The sequence below is a fragment of the Aulonocara stuartgranti genome (assembly GCF_965226115.1).
Source record: "Aulonocara stuartgranti genome assembly, chromosome: 3".
In the NCBI taxonomy this organism is placed as follows: domain Eukaryota; kingdom Metazoa; phylum Chordata; class Actinopteri; order Cichliformes; family Cichlidae; genus Aulonocara; species Aulonocara stuartgranti.
In genome coordinates this window covers 64,475,815-64,492,253 of record NC_138941.1, presented here as the reverse complement: position 1 = coordinate 64,492,253, position 16,439 = coordinate 64,475,815, and the positions used below count along the sequence as shown (strand labels likewise).

The 16,439-nt window shown below is 40.5% G+C and overlaps 2 protein-coding genes across 3 annotated transcripts in view; one reads left to right on the top strand and one right to left on the bottom strand.

Annotated features, from left to right (window-relative positions):
* Positions 1–5,536, top strand: part of LOC309695753 (uncharacterized protein) — a 199,567-nt gene extending 194,031 nt beyond the window's left edge. Inside the window, exons 1-3 of one of the 2 annotated variants that reach the window (XM_082516618.1) lie at positions 131–449; positions 3,287–3,628; positions 3,867–5,536. In XM_082516618.1, the coding sequence (XP_082372744.1) occupies positions 443–449; positions 3,287–3,628; positions 3,867–4,069 (552 nt within the window). In that variant the 5' untranslated portion in view covers positions 131–442 and the 3' untranslated portion in view covers positions 4,070–5,536. Of the gene's footprint in view, positions 1–130; positions 450–3,286; positions 3,629–3,866 lie in introns of those variants that run through there. The other variant, XR_014273218.1, reaches the window with a different exon arrangement.
* A 3,851-nt stretch (positions 5,537–9,387) lies between these two features.
* Positions 9,388–16,081, bottom strand: LOC309695674 (V-set and immunoglobulin domain-containing protein 1-like). The gene is made up of 3 exons (XM_082516473.1): positions 15,902–16,081; positions 13,414–13,761; positions 9,388–11,350 (listed from the first exon to the last, which is right to left on the bottom strand). Exons 1-3 carry the CDS (start codon positions 15,954–15,956, stop codon positions 11,181–11,183), a joined length of 573 nt encoding a protein of 190 aa, XP_082372599.1. The 5' UTR covers positions 15,957–16,081; the 3' UTR covers positions 9,388–11,180.
* Between the last annotated feature and the right edge of the window lie 358 nt (positions 16,082–16,439).

The following is a 16,439-nucleotide window of genomic DNA, read 5'->3' as shown; positions in this document are numbered from 1 at the left end:
GGGAAAAGTGACGTGTAAAGAGGGTGGAAAAACCAGCCTTACTTCTCCACCATTAGACCATTTGACCTTAGAACTGAAGAAGCTTCTCGGATGAGAGGCGAAACGTCTTCAAGTTACGCATCATTACACATTTACAGAGCTGAGTATTCACACGCGCGTGTCCGCGTTCACAGCAAAATCTACAATCAGCTCTTCCAATAAACTGTTATGTAATATGTGTGTGATAGAATTTAGAAATCACGTCAGTGTAAATTACTAGTCTATATCATGATGTCTGGCGTCCACAGGTGAGATCTATCTCTTACATTGCTGCTGGATTGAATTGCCGTTATGGTTTTATTAAACACACGCAAGCGGGACGTAAGACTAATTAGCGAAGCTCGCCGAAACAAACAACGCCGAGCACAAGTTAGCTCGCCAGTTGCGAAGTAGAAGCGGCTATATGTGGTGTGAGTTTTCTGTGTGTTTTGCTTAGTCTTAGTATTTGTGTGTAGTTGAAGTAATTACTGTTAGAGTCACCGTGACTTACTGGACATCGTTTTTCGACTGAAACTTCAGAAAACGGAAGACATTCGCTTCGCTCAAAGCACGGCTACTTGCCGCGCTAACGACGGCAAAGCGACACGTCACGCTAACGTTAGCATGTCGGTTATACGGATTACTTTGACATCATGACAGATTTTAATCCAGGAAACCTGAAGTTGGAATCAATATAATGCCATTAACATGTGCAGTGCTCTGGTACGGGAGAACATGTTCGGATAAGAAGCTCAAAACAGGCGTTTCGACACGGTGTCGCATTTTCGTAGCACACCTATGCTAGCGATCGGCAAGGAGAAAAAGTCCTACCGTGACGCTTAATGTTCGCGGCGGATAAAAGGTCGGCTGGCTTCACCGCGGCGCACAAATCACTCAGGAGAACAACCAAGCCACTAAAGAAGTGTATTAAAACTCGAGGAGGCACACTCACAACTGGAGCACTGTTTGCTCATATTGTGTGTGGTTGATTTAAACGTCAGAGCCTCGTTAACTGCTGTCATTTTTGCACTGCATCACGTACCTGCTGAGAACATCACTGTAGTGAAGTTTATCTGAGTCGTCCCCATCCAGAAACCCTGGATTACAGCCAAGGGCAGGGATAAACGAAAACAGGGTCTGCTGAGATTTGGGCTTCGTTTTGTCTCTTCTTATATGAAGTAATCAAACTTTAACATTTCCACAGCAATTTTCTGAAAGAACCTCTGAACTAACAACAAGGATATAAAACTTCCCAAAACTATAGCTTCTTTTCCTGGGAGTTTCCATTTTTGCTTGGTTTGTTTCTCCTCCATCCAAAATGAATCCATGTAACATGTAAATGAAGGAGAATGTAAGGTGGAGATTTTTTTTCCCTCTCTGCAGAAAATGATGATGAATTTTAGGATTCCCGGTCATGTAGCAGTAAGAAACTTAGCAATGTTTGTGGTGTGATGGCCACAGGTTGTAAACGTGCTGGGTGTGATGTCTTCTGTATAAAAGCTTCAGTCATTTTTGGAGGTTATTTAGTAGGAACAAAAACAATGCAGTCAAAACATCAAGGATCAAACAGATTCAGGTTCCCTTCAGCTCTTTATAAGTTATAACTTCACCCTCCTTCACAGCTGGCTCGCGGGCCGACAACAGCAGAGCCAGAGTTGCCCACAGACGAACAGACCAAACTGCAGGGCCAGGAGTGGAGCACACACAGCCCTCACACCTTTTTTGTGCTCGCCACGTTGCTTGTGTTGTGAATGCAGAATACGACATCACTGAGTTTGCTGGTTGCTGCTTATAGACTTCATTTTTGTCTTTGCATCTGAAGGTGTAGATGCTCTACAGTGTCGTTCCATAGTTTTATAAAAGGCTTCTAATTATAATTAGTAATTACTTTCAGACACGGCTGATTATTTGATTAGTACTTTGAACATTACTGTGTGATGTGGTTAATGAACCATAGTCACGGTGGAGGCATGGCTGAGCAGCAATGCTTTTATTCCTTGTCCTGGATCGCCATCTTGTGGCAGATTTGGGAATTGTTTAGGAAGTATTTTCCTATTTTTGTACATTGAGGTGTCGCAGCTTCTTAGTATGTTTTTCCTGTCGATGTTTGTTATTAGTTTTTTTAAACACGTACTATCACGTTGAACATAAAGTAAAGTTAACCTCTTGCAGCCTCTTCTGCAGCACAATCCAGCGTTACACAAACGTGCAGCACTGTGTACAGTCCGCCCTACAGGGCCGACTCCACAGCACACAAACCAGGCTGTGGCCCCGCCGTCTTTACTCTCTTCACCAGCTCTATAACCAGGGCTGAAACACGACCTCCCCACGCTGTGTGTCCGTGTTTACCACAACACGCAGAGACTCTAACATGTACCGAACGTGCTGCTTTGCTTTGTATTATCCATTAACAAGTTTGAGGAAAAAACATCAGCGTGGAGTCATGGATAGCCTTGGACCTTGAAATATAATTTGGACTTTAATGTGGAAATTTTGATGTTGTTCTCAAAAAATCTTTCTTGTATTAATGTTGCCCTGAGACTCTTTGATAGGAGTGACAGAGAGAGTCACTGGAGAACTGTTACATTACAGTGCATCAACTACACATGCTTCCCAGGCCATGGATTCAAAATGTCAAAGAAGTATCAGAATGACTTCTCGGACCGCTGCCTCAGGTCCACAGGCAGCCTGTATGAGGTTCAGTGGGCCTGCTGTGTGAAGTGTAGTCAGCCCTGTCACCTGCATCTATCTGACACTGATGGTGAAATCAGGAAGGATGTTTGTGGACAGTCTTACTGCAGTCAGGATGCATTTATGATCAGGCACAGTGTTTGTACAGAGCCCGGCTCTACAATGACCTGGACACAGAGAAACATTAATGCAGAGGTTTGACGAGCTAGAGTCCACAATTTTAACATTTCAAATTGAACTATTTAAAAAAAATTTATATAATAAAAATCACTTTTTTAAAATGCATTTTTTTTAAAATTTCAAACATAATTAGAAGAGAATGAATACTGTTCAAAGTTATGTTTGCAAAAAAACGAATGTCTGCTTCTTTTCCTCTAATCTGTGAAAAACACATTTTTATTTTATTTAATGACACAACCTGGCCTAACAGGTCTGATGATTGTGTTTGATTGATTCAAACATGATAAAATGGAAACCAGGGATCTCTCACTGATCTTCACTCTGCTTGGCTGCTGTACAAGAGACTAGTTGCATTTTAACCTTTAACCTCTCTGATCTGTGCTGTTTCTTCTTTCAGTCCAGAAAGAAATCCCAGCTGTGTCTGGACAGAACATCACTGTGACGTGTCGAGCTCCAAACAACAACACAATCACAGCTGTAGAGTGTAGCAGACCTGACCTGGGAAATAAAACTGTGTTTTTGTATCGGCAAAAGCGCATTGATACCAATAACCAGCATCCATCTTTCAAGAACCGGGTGGATCTGCAGGACAGACAGATGAAGGATGGAGACCTGTCTCTGAGGATGACGAATATGACGATCAATGACACTGGAACATACGAGTGTCATGTCTCCATGAAAGAAACACGCTTGTGGGAATCTTTCTGCAACTTCACACTGAGAGTTGTTGATCCTCCAGGTGAGTGAGTAGAGTTGAGTGTGTGTGTGATCAGAGGTGAAGCTGCTTCCTGCTTGTTGATGTTTGTTTCTAAAGATGTTGTTGATGAGACTTTGTAGAAAGCAGCTGGTCTGAGTGATGTGATCAGAGTGCAGTAGATAATGTCTGACAGCAGTTTGAAGAGGAAATGGATTCTGTTCTGTTCTTCACTCATCACCTACCTGACAGCTGACACCTCACACCTGTTTCTCACCTGCAGGTCAGACAGGAGGAGACACAGAGGATGGAGGGAAGGAGGATGGAGGGAAGGAGGCTGGATCTGTTGGACTGAAAGTTGTCCGTGCTGTTGGGGCTATTGTTGCTGCTGTTGTTGTTGTTGGTGGTGGTTTTCTGATTTACAGAAAAGTTAAACCAAACAAACAGGGTTCATACCAGCCTCCAGTTAAAATTCAGCATGTTTGAAATGTTTCAGTTTTTCCAGCTGATCTGAGTCTCCCAGAGAACAGTTGAGGATATCCTGAAATTAATTTTCATGTCCTCGCTTTTCGACTCTGAGCACTCAAAGCGCTTTATACAACAAATTCATTCACACGAGCACTTCTTCCAGTCTCTTAAGTGCTCAATCTAACATTCATACACATTCACACTCCAATGGATGCATCGGAGAGCAACACAGGGTTAGTATCTTGCCCAAGGATATTTGGCATGCAGACTGGAGCAGCCTGGGATCGAACCACCGACCTTCTGGTTAGCGGCCACCTGATCTACAGCCCGCCTTCCTGTATGGAAATTCAAGTGTGCCAGGACTCACAGGTGATTGGCTGGCCAGGGACCTATGCCCGCCCAACTGCATGCAGATCGGAGCCATTGGCTGCTGCGGGATCCTCGAATGCAGCGGACCAATGACGCGGCTGCCTGCGTTTACCTAGGAATACAAAAGGCTGAGGATTCTTCGCTCGTGGGGGACTCTTTGATTTGAGCAGACTGTGTAGGCTGTCCCTCCTGCCTCTGCCTTTTGCCTCGGTTTTTGAGAGAGTGTTCTTGTGTTATTTTTTTCCAATCATGTAAGACAAACGAGCTGAACTGTAACACCAGCAAGTGCCAAAAGACAATTTTCACAGATTTCTTCAAATTGTTTTCTTTGGTGCAAAAAACAGACTGTGTGGATTTTTCCATATTACTAACATGCCAATTTGTTTGTTGTGATTTATTATCAGCCAGACTCATATTTTCTTTAAATGACAAATTTATTTAAGACGGAGTGATTTATCCAAGTCTGGGATGGTACGTGTCAACAGCCGCTCATAGATCCTACCTGCCGGATCTTCTTTTCATTCATATTGCTATTATGACTGATGAAGCCGAGCTGGTGAGTTTCTGTGTTAACTAAGTAACACGTTAAAGCTATAAATATGACTATTACTAAACTGTACTGTCATTAATAGTGTTGCTTTGTTAATGTTGTGTGGTTGTTTTATTTTGTGTCTTTCAGTTGATTACCTGGCTTCTGTAAAGGCACGGTTACTGTACTGGTGTTAGTTTATGCTTGTGCAATAAAACTTATAAAAGGCAGCAATCAGAGTACGACACAGTTTCATCAGTTAAAACACACCCTTACGGTGGGAGTTTACTAATTTAAAGGTAGTTAGCTTAGTAAAAACCGTACACAGACAAACAGTCCAGCAAACATTTTCACATTTTATTTTTACATTTCCAATAATTAATGATTATTTTTTTTAAAGTTGTATAAAAATGATCCAAATTAGAAGTTTTGTCTTTAACTCCTCAACGTCTGACCAACAATCATGCTGAGCTTTGTATTTATCTGTAAAGGAACTTTTCCCAAACAAAGAGTTTGTGCTTCAAATGTTTCTACTGTAAATAAAGTTCCTGTTGATATGATTGTTGTTGTAAATAAATCTGAAGCTGGAATCAAAGTAATCCATGTTTTTTTTTCTTGCAGATTTCAGACAATTTTACAAAAAATATTAAGAATAAATCCCATAAACTGTCAAAGTTTATAAACAAAACAGCTGTTATAAATGTTGTAAAACACATTTATGTTTTAATTTGTTAAGCTGGTTGTTTATGACTACAGAGAGAAAGAACAAAGGATTTAACTGATGTGATATAAATCATGCTCTGATGTGCAGACATGGAAACACAGAAAACCTCATTCACATGTTTCACACATCACACTGATTTTGATGTTTTCTTTCCACTAATGTGACAAAAACGTCCTTCATGCATCTCCAGCTGGTTTCTTGACCATGACGATGAGTTCACTGTACTCAGGTCGCCTCCACAGTCTCCACATCTCAAACAAATGTGTTGGAACGAGAGATTCACATCATGTTCATGTTGTGCTCTAATTGGCTCTCAGGTCAGCTGTTACACCATCTCTAAATGACCTCCACCTCCTGCCACTGGATGTGGTGAAAGGTGCAGTATTCAGAGGATTACAGTCAAAGTAAATCAGTATGAGGTCAACAACATGGCGAGAAACACTTTGGTGTTTAAAGTGACAGATCTTTGACACTAGGAGGAGAATATAAAGGGACAAATGGTTCACGTGGCTCTACAAAGGCCTTTATATACACTTCATATCCAGTTATAATTTAAAGCAAAATTCTTCTGAGTTAACATCCTGTAGATTTGGGACTAATCCTCTTTCTCCATGGATCCAGTGCTGGTGACTAATCTAGAACTGGTTCTGCGTTCCCATCAGGAAAAGTGTGTTTCTGCTGAGAGGTGGAGTTCACCTCATTGCCAGTAGAGGGCAGCATCAGAGCTCGGTTTGATCACAGCACTGAGCTGCTGGTCCATCTTTATAGAAACTTGCTCCTGAGCACTTCAGTTGTGACTCTCACCTCTGCTGGTCTGAAGAAGTCTGAAGTTATTGAACCAGCGACGTCTCCAGACTGTCTAACACTAAATGACGTCACAGATGTTTACGACCTCAGCACACACTGCACAGGAACTAAGACTCACGTGTGCAGCTGCTTAAAATGAAAATTATGTGTTGGCGCTATTGATGTGCAGTGTTGGTCAAGTTACTTGAAAAAAGTAATCAGTAACTAATTACTGATTACTTCCCCAAAAAAGTAATCCCGTTACTTTACTGATTTCTTATTTTCAAAAGTAATTAATTACTTAGTTACTTTTTAAAAACACGATTTACAACCTGAATAGGTGATAAAGCGATAGAGCTTTCAGCCCAATTCTACTTTTTCTGCATAATCCATCATACAAAATGTAATCAAATGGAAAAGTCTCTTTTTAAAACTTGTTTCATCAGTTTTAATCTTTTAACTTTATGCATCAAGCAAAAAATTTAATTATATGCAACATTCTCTGACTTGAATAAATTTGTTTAACATTTAAACCTATTTTCTGCACATTCCAGCACATAAAATAAAATATTTTTTGTGTTTACACTCAGTCTTTCAAATAGATGCAAGTGAAACACGGCAGAAAATAAATAAAGTCAAAGACTCAGCAGTCCTGTTGCTCTATTTTCACCTGTAAAGCAGGAGCAGGGTAGGCGGAGGTTTACGGTCAGTTGAAGAATCTGCGAGTTTGTCTGTGAATTTAGGTCCTAGTGCACTCGGTGCTTGCTTGGAAGTTTAGGGGTTTTTTTTCACTGTAAAAAGAAGTTTTCTTCCCACGCACAACCGACACTTATGTTTTTGTCACTTTTTATGGAATCAAACTCAAAGTAAGGTCAGTACTTCCACGCTTTAAACGCTGCACGCTCATACTCTCTCCCGCACTTGATACATTATCCATTGTTGATCTGCACACAGCTGTTGCCACGAACATCGCACTCGCTTACGTCACTGTCATGAGACATTCTCGCAAAAAAAAAAATCATGGTTTTAGTAACGCAGTAAAGCAGCGTGCTTACGGGAAAGTAACGGTAATCTAATTACCGTTTTTGCAATAGTAATCCCTGACTTTACTCGTTACTTGAAAAAAGTAATCGGACAGGTGTAACAGTGTACATAATAAAGCCCCAAGAGTGTTTTTGATATTTATTTCTGACATGTGAAAAACATTTTTTAAAGAATATGTTTCAAAGTTAATTAATTCATGAGAATAAAATCTAATGTTTAATTAAAGCTTCAGTGACAAACTACAGCCAACAGGTGGCAGCACATCTCTCTTCCCCTCATGAGCACAGCCACTTTACCACCATCACTGCTCACTACAAGGCCTGTTTCTGTTTTGCTCCAAGTTTAAAACTCAGGGGGAAGAAACAGATGTTCATGTTCAGGGGCTCTCCTGCACGCACACACACACACACACACACACACACACACACACACACACACACACACACAGTGTCCATAGGTTTAGTTTAATTATTTATTCTGGCCGCATCCTGTTCACAGCACCAGCTGAAACCAAAGAAAGTACAGCAACAATCTGATGATCTGATTCTGGGGGGTCGTGCAGTTGTTTATGTGGCTGTTTTTGTCAAACAGGAAACATCCACAAAGAACATTAGTGAAACAGCGCAGGAGGAGAAAATGTGCAGCTTCACCCTCTAAATTATTCCTGCTTTAACTCTGGAATGATGATGTCATGAAATTAATTAAATCAAATTTCTGACCAGTAGTGTTTGTGCTGTGCTGAGTCGATTATTTACAGGCTGTGCACAGAGGAGTCTCCTTCTGCCTCATTTCAGTTTCCCGAAGTGAAAAGTCACACTCCACCAGTCCCCACCTTATCATAAATGTTTATCTACAAGTCACTGCACTACACGTCCCCTGAGCTCTGCCTGCGGTTATGACCGAGTTCACGAGCTGCACTCGTGGCTTCTGACTGTTCAAAACAAGGTGACTGACAGTCAGCTGTTTTTCTTTTTATATTATGGAAGCAAAGGGCACCGCGCGAATAGCAGACGCTGAAGATTCACCACTACCAGCATGACTTTATGATGACAGAGAAAATAAATAAATACATGAAACCAGTTCCTGTTGGAAAAAGAAAGATAAAAACAGACCTTAATGGATCCTTTAAAGTCTGGATGTGAGGGAGTGTTGAAGGTGCTGGAAGTCACGATCTTTTGAACGGGACAAAGTGAAACTAAGCCGTCATCTCCAGAGGATAGACTCATCTGGGGCACCACGTCTGCAGCTTTCATGAAAAGCTGTTTTGGTAGTTATTATATACAGGACATTATCCCCAAGACATAAAAACCACATGTACAAACCTGACATCAAGTGTTTTCAAAATAATTGCTGACTTTGCCCAAAATAAGGTTTTAAAAAGCTTTGCTAGCTCTGGAAATAAATAAAAAATAAAAAAAAGAGTTACTGAGTGACAGTTTAAGTCTGGAGGGTTAATATTTACACTGTGTTGTGTTTCTGTAAACAGAGTGTACTTTTAATCATGAGAGGAAATAACCCAAGAGGATCTGAAATGAGCTGCAGCCATCCCTGCGACAGCCCAAAAACAGTACCAGTCACTGTTAGAGGAAATACTTTTCTTCTTGACTTTGCTGATTGAACTCGTTTTTTAGTTTGTCAAATGGAAATCTAAACATATTTGAATGCTGGACTTCTACATTAACTAAGAAAGTAATTTTTGCAGGAAAGTATTTAGGACAAAACACAGAGAATTACAGAGTTACTCAGACTTAAATGAAGGACGAGGAAATGCACAGATGTAAACAGGCTCAAGTTAATGACATAATTTCCCCATTTTTACTTCAATCAGAGAAAAAAGGCCCCAGAGGAAATAAGACCAAACAAACAAACCCTTCACTCTGTTACTTGTGATGCGTGAGGCTCTCATTTTATTTCTGTGATCAGATCAACAACAATAAATATCATAAAATTATGTCACAACAAACAAAGGAGAAATATAAAAACATGGTACAGAGAAATGAACATGTTCAAATGCATACATACGAATACACAGAAAATATGTATCATCTCCTAATTTGAGCCACATAACATAAGAAAACATAACAAAAAACAGAGTGAGGCTCCATTTCCCTCCACAGGCTTTCATACCTCGATCTTCCTTCAAATTCCTGATACGACCTCGTGTCCTGCTCACTTTCATTTATTCAGGTTTTAGTTTTGAACATCCGTCCATCTTCTTCCACTTTTATTTTGCTCATTGCACTGTCCCCTTTTGATCTTCAAATATCCTTTGTATGACAGTGGATATTTACAATGGACTCAGCTCATCACTCAGAGTCAGATTGGATCCACAACATTTTTACTGACGGTGGTGTGATCAGTGGTGGGTAACAAAACAAAAAACAACAAGTGAAACATTGACATTGAGTACACTAGTCAAAGACATAAATTCTGAAAAGGCCTGAGAACGGATCGATAAAAATCAGAAACCTCTGGACTGTTTTCAGAGCAGCTGCTGCTTTTAGATCTCAGAGGAAGTTCCTCTCTGACCTCTGCCACAGAGCGCTCTGCAGCCTCACCACACACCTCAAACGTACAAACGACAAACAAATTAGATTTTAAACCAACCGGAACTTCACGACTGAGCAGTGTACTGATGAGTTTCAACACCTTCAGGCAGCACAACAGGCGAGGATGCAGATCAGGAGAAAGGACGAGATCCTGAGGCATCAGAACAGGAAACGAGCCAAACTGTCAGGGCTGAAAGCACCAACTGACTCAGATTGTGTTAAAACATCTTCAGATTGAAAATCCTCTCTATTCACCAGATTAATGCTCATGTGAAGTCCTGAAAATGAAAAACGCTGAAAGATCAACTGTGTATTTTGCACAGAGGAACAAGAACAAGATGTCATGATGGAAGTCTAAAAACAGCCACGCCCGAGGTGGAGATCTGAACGTGAGATCAGCTGAGTTTAAATAAGGTTTCTGATATTTACAGATCCAACTCAGAACTTTCCACAACTCACATAATAACACAATAAAACCATTATGATAATGGTTTGTATGTTTTTTTAAATAAATATCATGGGTATACTATAATCACATATTAGATTACATTGAGTCATTATTTCTATCTAATGGGGGCGATGGACAGAAAGCAGGAAGGTGGCTGATTGGCTGCAGTTGCCACAAACAGAAATAAATCAAGTGTTTAAAAGTGCAAAATAAAAACTTAAAGTTAATAAAGTGCTTAACTCACTGAGAGAACTTGCTAACCGTGCTACTGTGGCCCCATCTTAATGCCCCGTCTAATCAGAGCTTACATAAACTGATCTACTCTACGTCTGTCTCCTCCACCTCTCTACCTGCTAAAAGCTCCACTACGCTCACCTGCTGTTCTCACGGTAAAATCAAGCTCTGCAGAAAAATGCACAGAATAAAGTTAAACTTAAAAGAAAAAAGAAGAAAAATAAACAGATTTAAAGTCTATAAAAAGCTTGTTGCAGCCACAGTATTGATGTAATGTTACTTTTAATGGTTGTTGGGAGAAAATGACTCCCGAATGTGACTCAAGATCAGAGGAGCGGTGCATCGAACCCTTGTTGCTGTGAGTTGAGTGCTGTCAACAGACGCTCTGTTTATGCTGTCTGCTTGCTAAATAACAATGCTTCACACATCGTCTCAAACATTTCAGATCAACTGTTTAACATTTCAGGTGGATGTTCATAAGAGTTGCCGCGTGTTGATGATTTCCATTTTCGGATGAAAAATACTGCAACACAAACGCCAACAATAAGACAACTTACAACTGCAACAATAATGATAATTAAATCATGCGTGTCCTTGTGTTCTACAGTCGAATCTCCTGAAGAGAAAAACAAAAACAAAACAGGTGAGAGGCCTGAGGTATGCTGACAGCATTTCTTTTACACTGAAATACGCCTGGCAGTTAGCAGAGGTCATAACGTCCAACAGTGACGTAACTGTCAGAAAAGTAATAAAAGTATCGGCAGGCGCTTGGATCATAAACACTGAGCACATCACTGTGCTCATGTTTCAGAAACCAACGCTTTTATTTTTTCTCTCAAACACTTGCATGTGTATTAGGTAAAGTACCTTAAAGGTACCTTTAAAAAAAAAAAACCCTCAACAGCAAGCAACAGAACGAAATATAAACTTAAATATAAATATATACACTTCTAAATTCTTCAGTTTTCAGGCCCCTCTTCTGTGGAACCAGCTTCCAGTTTGGATTCAGGAGACAGACACTATCTCTACTTTTAAGATAAGGCTTAAAACTTTCCTTTTTGCTAAAGCATATAGTTAGGGCTGGACCAGGTGACCCTGAATCCTCCCTTAGTTATGCTGCAATAGACATAGGCTGTTGGGGGATTCCCATCATGCATTGAGTTTTTCCTTTCCAGTCACCTTTCTCACTCACTATGTGTTAATAGACCTCTCTGCATTGAATCATATCTGTTATTAACCTCTGTCTCTCTTCCACAGCATGTCTTTTATCCTGTCTTCCTTCTCTCACCCCAACCGGTCGCAGCAGATGGCCGCCCCTCCCTGAGCCTGGTTCTGCCGGAGGTTTCTTCCTGTTAAAAGGGAGTTTTTCCTTCCCACTGTCGCCAAAGTGCTTGCTCATAGGGGGTCATATGATTGTTGGGTTTTTCTCTGTATCTATGAAGCGCCTTGAGGCGACTTTTGTTGTGATTTGGCGCTATATAAATAAAATTGAATTGAATTGAAATACATTTTCCTCACAGAAAGAAAAAAAGCAGGGGTGCACCCAAAGAGCAGAGTGCAGGGTGACACTGCACCACATGAAATCTGAAACTTTAGTTCATTATTTTACACTTTTAGTTGTAAGTCTACTGATATATATTGCTGGATTAATATAGATAAAACCACCGAGCAGCATAACTGAATAAAATTTCCATTTTATACATTAAAAGGATGCACATATTAATGCTACAACAACTATGATCCAGTCATATCATGCATATTTTTCTGCATTATACACTGAACAAAAATATAAACGCAACACCTGTGTTACTGCTCCCATTCCCCATGGGATGGACGTAGAGACCTAAAATTCATTCCAGATACACAATATAACCATCCCTCCCAAACAGTGGTCACAAATCAGTCCAAATGTGTGGTAGTGGGCACATCTGCTATATTGAGATAATCCATCCCACCTCACAGGTGTGCCACATCAGGATGCTGATCTGACATCATGAGTAGTGCACAGGTGTACCTCAGACTGCCCACAACAAAAGGCCACCCATCTGTGTCAGCCTCAGAGCCTCAGAGCCTCTGGCTATCAGCTCTTTGCCTTTTTCTCGGTTCACTGCGCCACCACCTTCAAAACTCTAAGACAGTCAAAGAAGTAAAATGCACTCGGCTGGTATAATCACACACAGGAAAATGAGCAATAACAGATGTCTGAATGAAAATAAAACGGGGCCAATAAACAACTACGTCAGATCAGATTTATCACCACTCACACGCCACTGCAGGAAGCATCAGCATATGTCACGTAACACAAGTAGAAAGATCATGTTAACTGCAGACTGCAGTGATCTTTCAAACCACGTCAAGTTCGTGGAAAGTAGACCAAAAAAGATAAATAAATCCTCTGCAGTGGCAAAAGTTGGGGCTTTTTGTGTCTCTTTTTCCTTTTCTTTTGTTTTTGAAATCAAATGGTGGAAAATAACAAGCATGGTCTTCTGTTTTTACCACGCATGGACAGACAATGCTTCCCTCAGAGAACATCTGTGGGGGTGCAAAAAGCCAGCATCACAGTTCACAGACACAAAAAGCTCTTTTGTGCTTAGCAGTGCAGCGAGGGCTGCACTTTGGCTCTGCATGTCCCTACAAGTCAGAAGAAGAATAAGTAGTAAAGTGAACCTCTCAACTCACCAGAGTCTATGACTGTGAGGTCGATGGACTGCCTGGACTCACTCTGAACTCTCTGACCGCTGCTGAGATCACTGGTTATAATCCGACACTCATATGTTCCTGTATCGTTGATGTTGACGTTCTTGAGAATCACAGAAACGTCTCCGTTTTTCATAGACGGGTCTGCCAGCTCCACTCGGCCTTTAAAACGCTCGTGCTGGTAGCTTTCATATGAGCGCCGGTTTCGGTAGAAGAAGACGTATCCGTCTGACTTAATCTCAGGTATGCTCCACTCTAACAGGGTGATATTTACACCCCTGGGATCCTGACAGTGAAGAGTGACATCTTGTCTAGGCCTCACTTTTATCTCTGTGTGACCAAAGACAAAAAGAACAAACATTGATAAGATGTTGCGCTCCATTTCTTTACGACATATTGTGTAGAAATGCTGGTGTAACTCCTCCTGTACAGGTCTTTTTTTTTCAGTAGACGAGCATATCTAGAGACATCTGACAGAAACTATTTGGATCGAGGAAGTCTTAAAAAAACATCAGTGGATTAATCAAAGTAATGGATTCCTGCAGCTCGACATATTTCCAAAACAAGGCCAGGGACCAAAGAGAAATCTGCTTTTTTTTTTTTTTAATTTCCTCTTGATGATGCACTTTCACACACAGTGACAAATGTCCTTGATAGATGTAGGCCAGAGGCTGTTATGGGCCTACTTTTCTGTTGCTTGTTGGGGAAAGCGTCCTCCATAAATGTGCATGCGTCACCTGCTCGTGTGAATGCACAAGAAGAGAAAAGAATAAAAGCAAACTCATCCTCCTCAGTGGTTATTAACCTACCCATGTGTTCATTTACAGAAAAGAGGCAGCAAAAGCTACCGACTTAGATTACAGCACTCGATGTTTGTTTGTGTCTGTCTGGGTTATTTAAGATCACCTCAAGGGATCAAAAACTTTCTTGAAATCTTGAAATGCCTTGAGTAACAAGCTCTTCTCTAGGAAAACCAGATTTTCATCATATGGTACCAAGTGTTATGGATTAGACTTTGTGGCTATTTTAAAAGAATATTTCCTTAAAATAGCACATTAATTTCCTCATGCTGTTCTGAATCGCTCAACTATGTTGACTGTTACCACATGTGTAGCTAAGAACCCACAATGACACAGATTTGTAAATAAGAATAAAATAAAATAGAATAGACCTTTATTCTCATTGGACATGCACATTGAAATTGTGGGTATGCCATGCCAACTGGGCAAGTATAAAGTGTAAATAGTGAGAGTGCAGGATCAAATAACAAACATGAGGAGTGTGTACAAAGCAAGAGAAAGGTCACGGATTAGCGAACAGGTTGTGAAGTCTCTTTTATTTCACGTGGCACACTCAGTTCCTTTACAGGAAAATGAGGATTGGTAGAGCCTAAATTAAGAGTTTCCTTTTCTTTGCTTCCTTCCAACTTAATGGTTTCATTTCTACCACTGCAGAAAACAAAAGTACAATATTGTGGACCTGACAGATTACTTGCACATACGCTGATGTTACACTTGTATGAACAAACTATAAACCTATGTCTGGGAGCTATGACGCCAAATGCAATAAGATGTGATAGAGTTGTAACACATGAGGTCATTTTCTGGGTTCATGAAGAAATGTCTGCAATTACACCAGTAAACTTTTGATATGTTATAAAAAAATTCATAGTGACATCATACCTATAACATAGTGCACGCAACATACTGGGGAAAACAAAGGGGAGGAAAAAATTCTGATAACTGCATATTTCTTGTGTAGCTGATGTATCAGTAATCTAAATATGTTGACAATCTGACAACTTAAAACTACTGTGTCGTGTTTATGCACACTGACTGTGTGCAAGTACAACGCAAGAAGTATGTCCTGAGAAAGGTTTAATCCCTGAGAGGGAGACAAAAAACTCCCAAAAACAAACACGACAAGATCAGCAAGATGCGACTTGACTAATTATAGTATCTTATCATAAGCATCTACCGACAGAAGAAAAACAGAAGAATGAAGCCAGCCCTTGTGACTTAGAGAAGATGTGGCAAGTTTTTAAATGAGATTAACTCCACATACTCAACTCTGCTGCTCTGTGTAGTTCAGCAGTTTTGTTAATGTAATTTTTCCAGTCTTTTCTTTTCTTTTAGTTCCAGTAAGATAGCGGTGGGGGAACTCCAGACAAGATTAAAGACCTGGCAAATAACAATCTCTGTCTCCAGCTCCGGAGATTTCCTCCGCCTGTATACTCCCACGAGAGCACTGGGATCAATTGCTCTTGGTGGAATCATAGGTTACGGCTAAAGACCAGAGGTCCTCTGGAACAATCTCCCCCAAGCTATCCCGTTTCCATCCCACTGCAAACACGCTGCTATTAATGTTTACATTTAAACAGCTGTTAAAACGTGCTCTAAAAAATTGTGAGTCACAGCATTTGGCAGACTGCCAGCAGTTTTTTTTTTAAATTTTATTTTTAGCTACTCACCTTCTAATTCCACAGTCTCAAAAGTCAGAAGAAGAAGAAGAAGGATGTGAGACATTTCTGTTGAATAACTCACAACTGACCCTCCTGAAGCTGCTGGAAACTCGATTTGTGTAAATCTGGTGTCGTGCCAAAAGCAGTCTGAGGCAAGGGGCAGTCTGCTGCGTTCAGGGACACACCCACCTGAACTACATCAGCCGTCACAGCGTGCTTTTAACTCTGAAGCTGCACTCAATGTTTCTCTCTCCTGTTTTTGTTGTTTTTGTAGGAGAAAGCGCAAAGTGAACACAGGAAAGTGCCTCGAGCCCACATTCATGACATCCTAAAATGATCCTTATTTAGGTTTTGTTTAATTGGTTTTTTTTTAAATTTATTATTCCACTGTAGATGCTGTAGAAATAATATCTGCTTTCCGTCTGTGTATTTTTGTAAATATCTTGTGTAATGACAATGAACCTTATTGAATCTTCAGTGTGAATCAGTAACCAGCATCAACATTTAGACAACAAAGTTAACTTAGCATGGTTCAAACAGAGCTCAC

What these genes read in the sequence shown, in the direction of transcription:
- LOC309695674 (XM_082516473.1), bottom strand. Translation starts at nt 15,956, where the DNA reads ATGTCTCACATCCTTCTTCTTCTTCTTCTGACTTTTGAGACTGTGGAA. An exon ending in TGAGACTGTGGAATTAGAAG is followed by an intron (nt 13,762 to 15,901) that starts GTGAGTAGCTAA and finishes TTGGTCACACAG; the next exon opens with AGATAAAAGTGAGGCCTAGA. An exon ending in CCTCACAGTCATAGACTCTG is followed by an intron (nt 11,351 to 13,413) that starts GTGAGTTGAGAG and finishes TTTTCTCTTCAG; the next exon opens with GAGATTCGACTGTAGAACAC.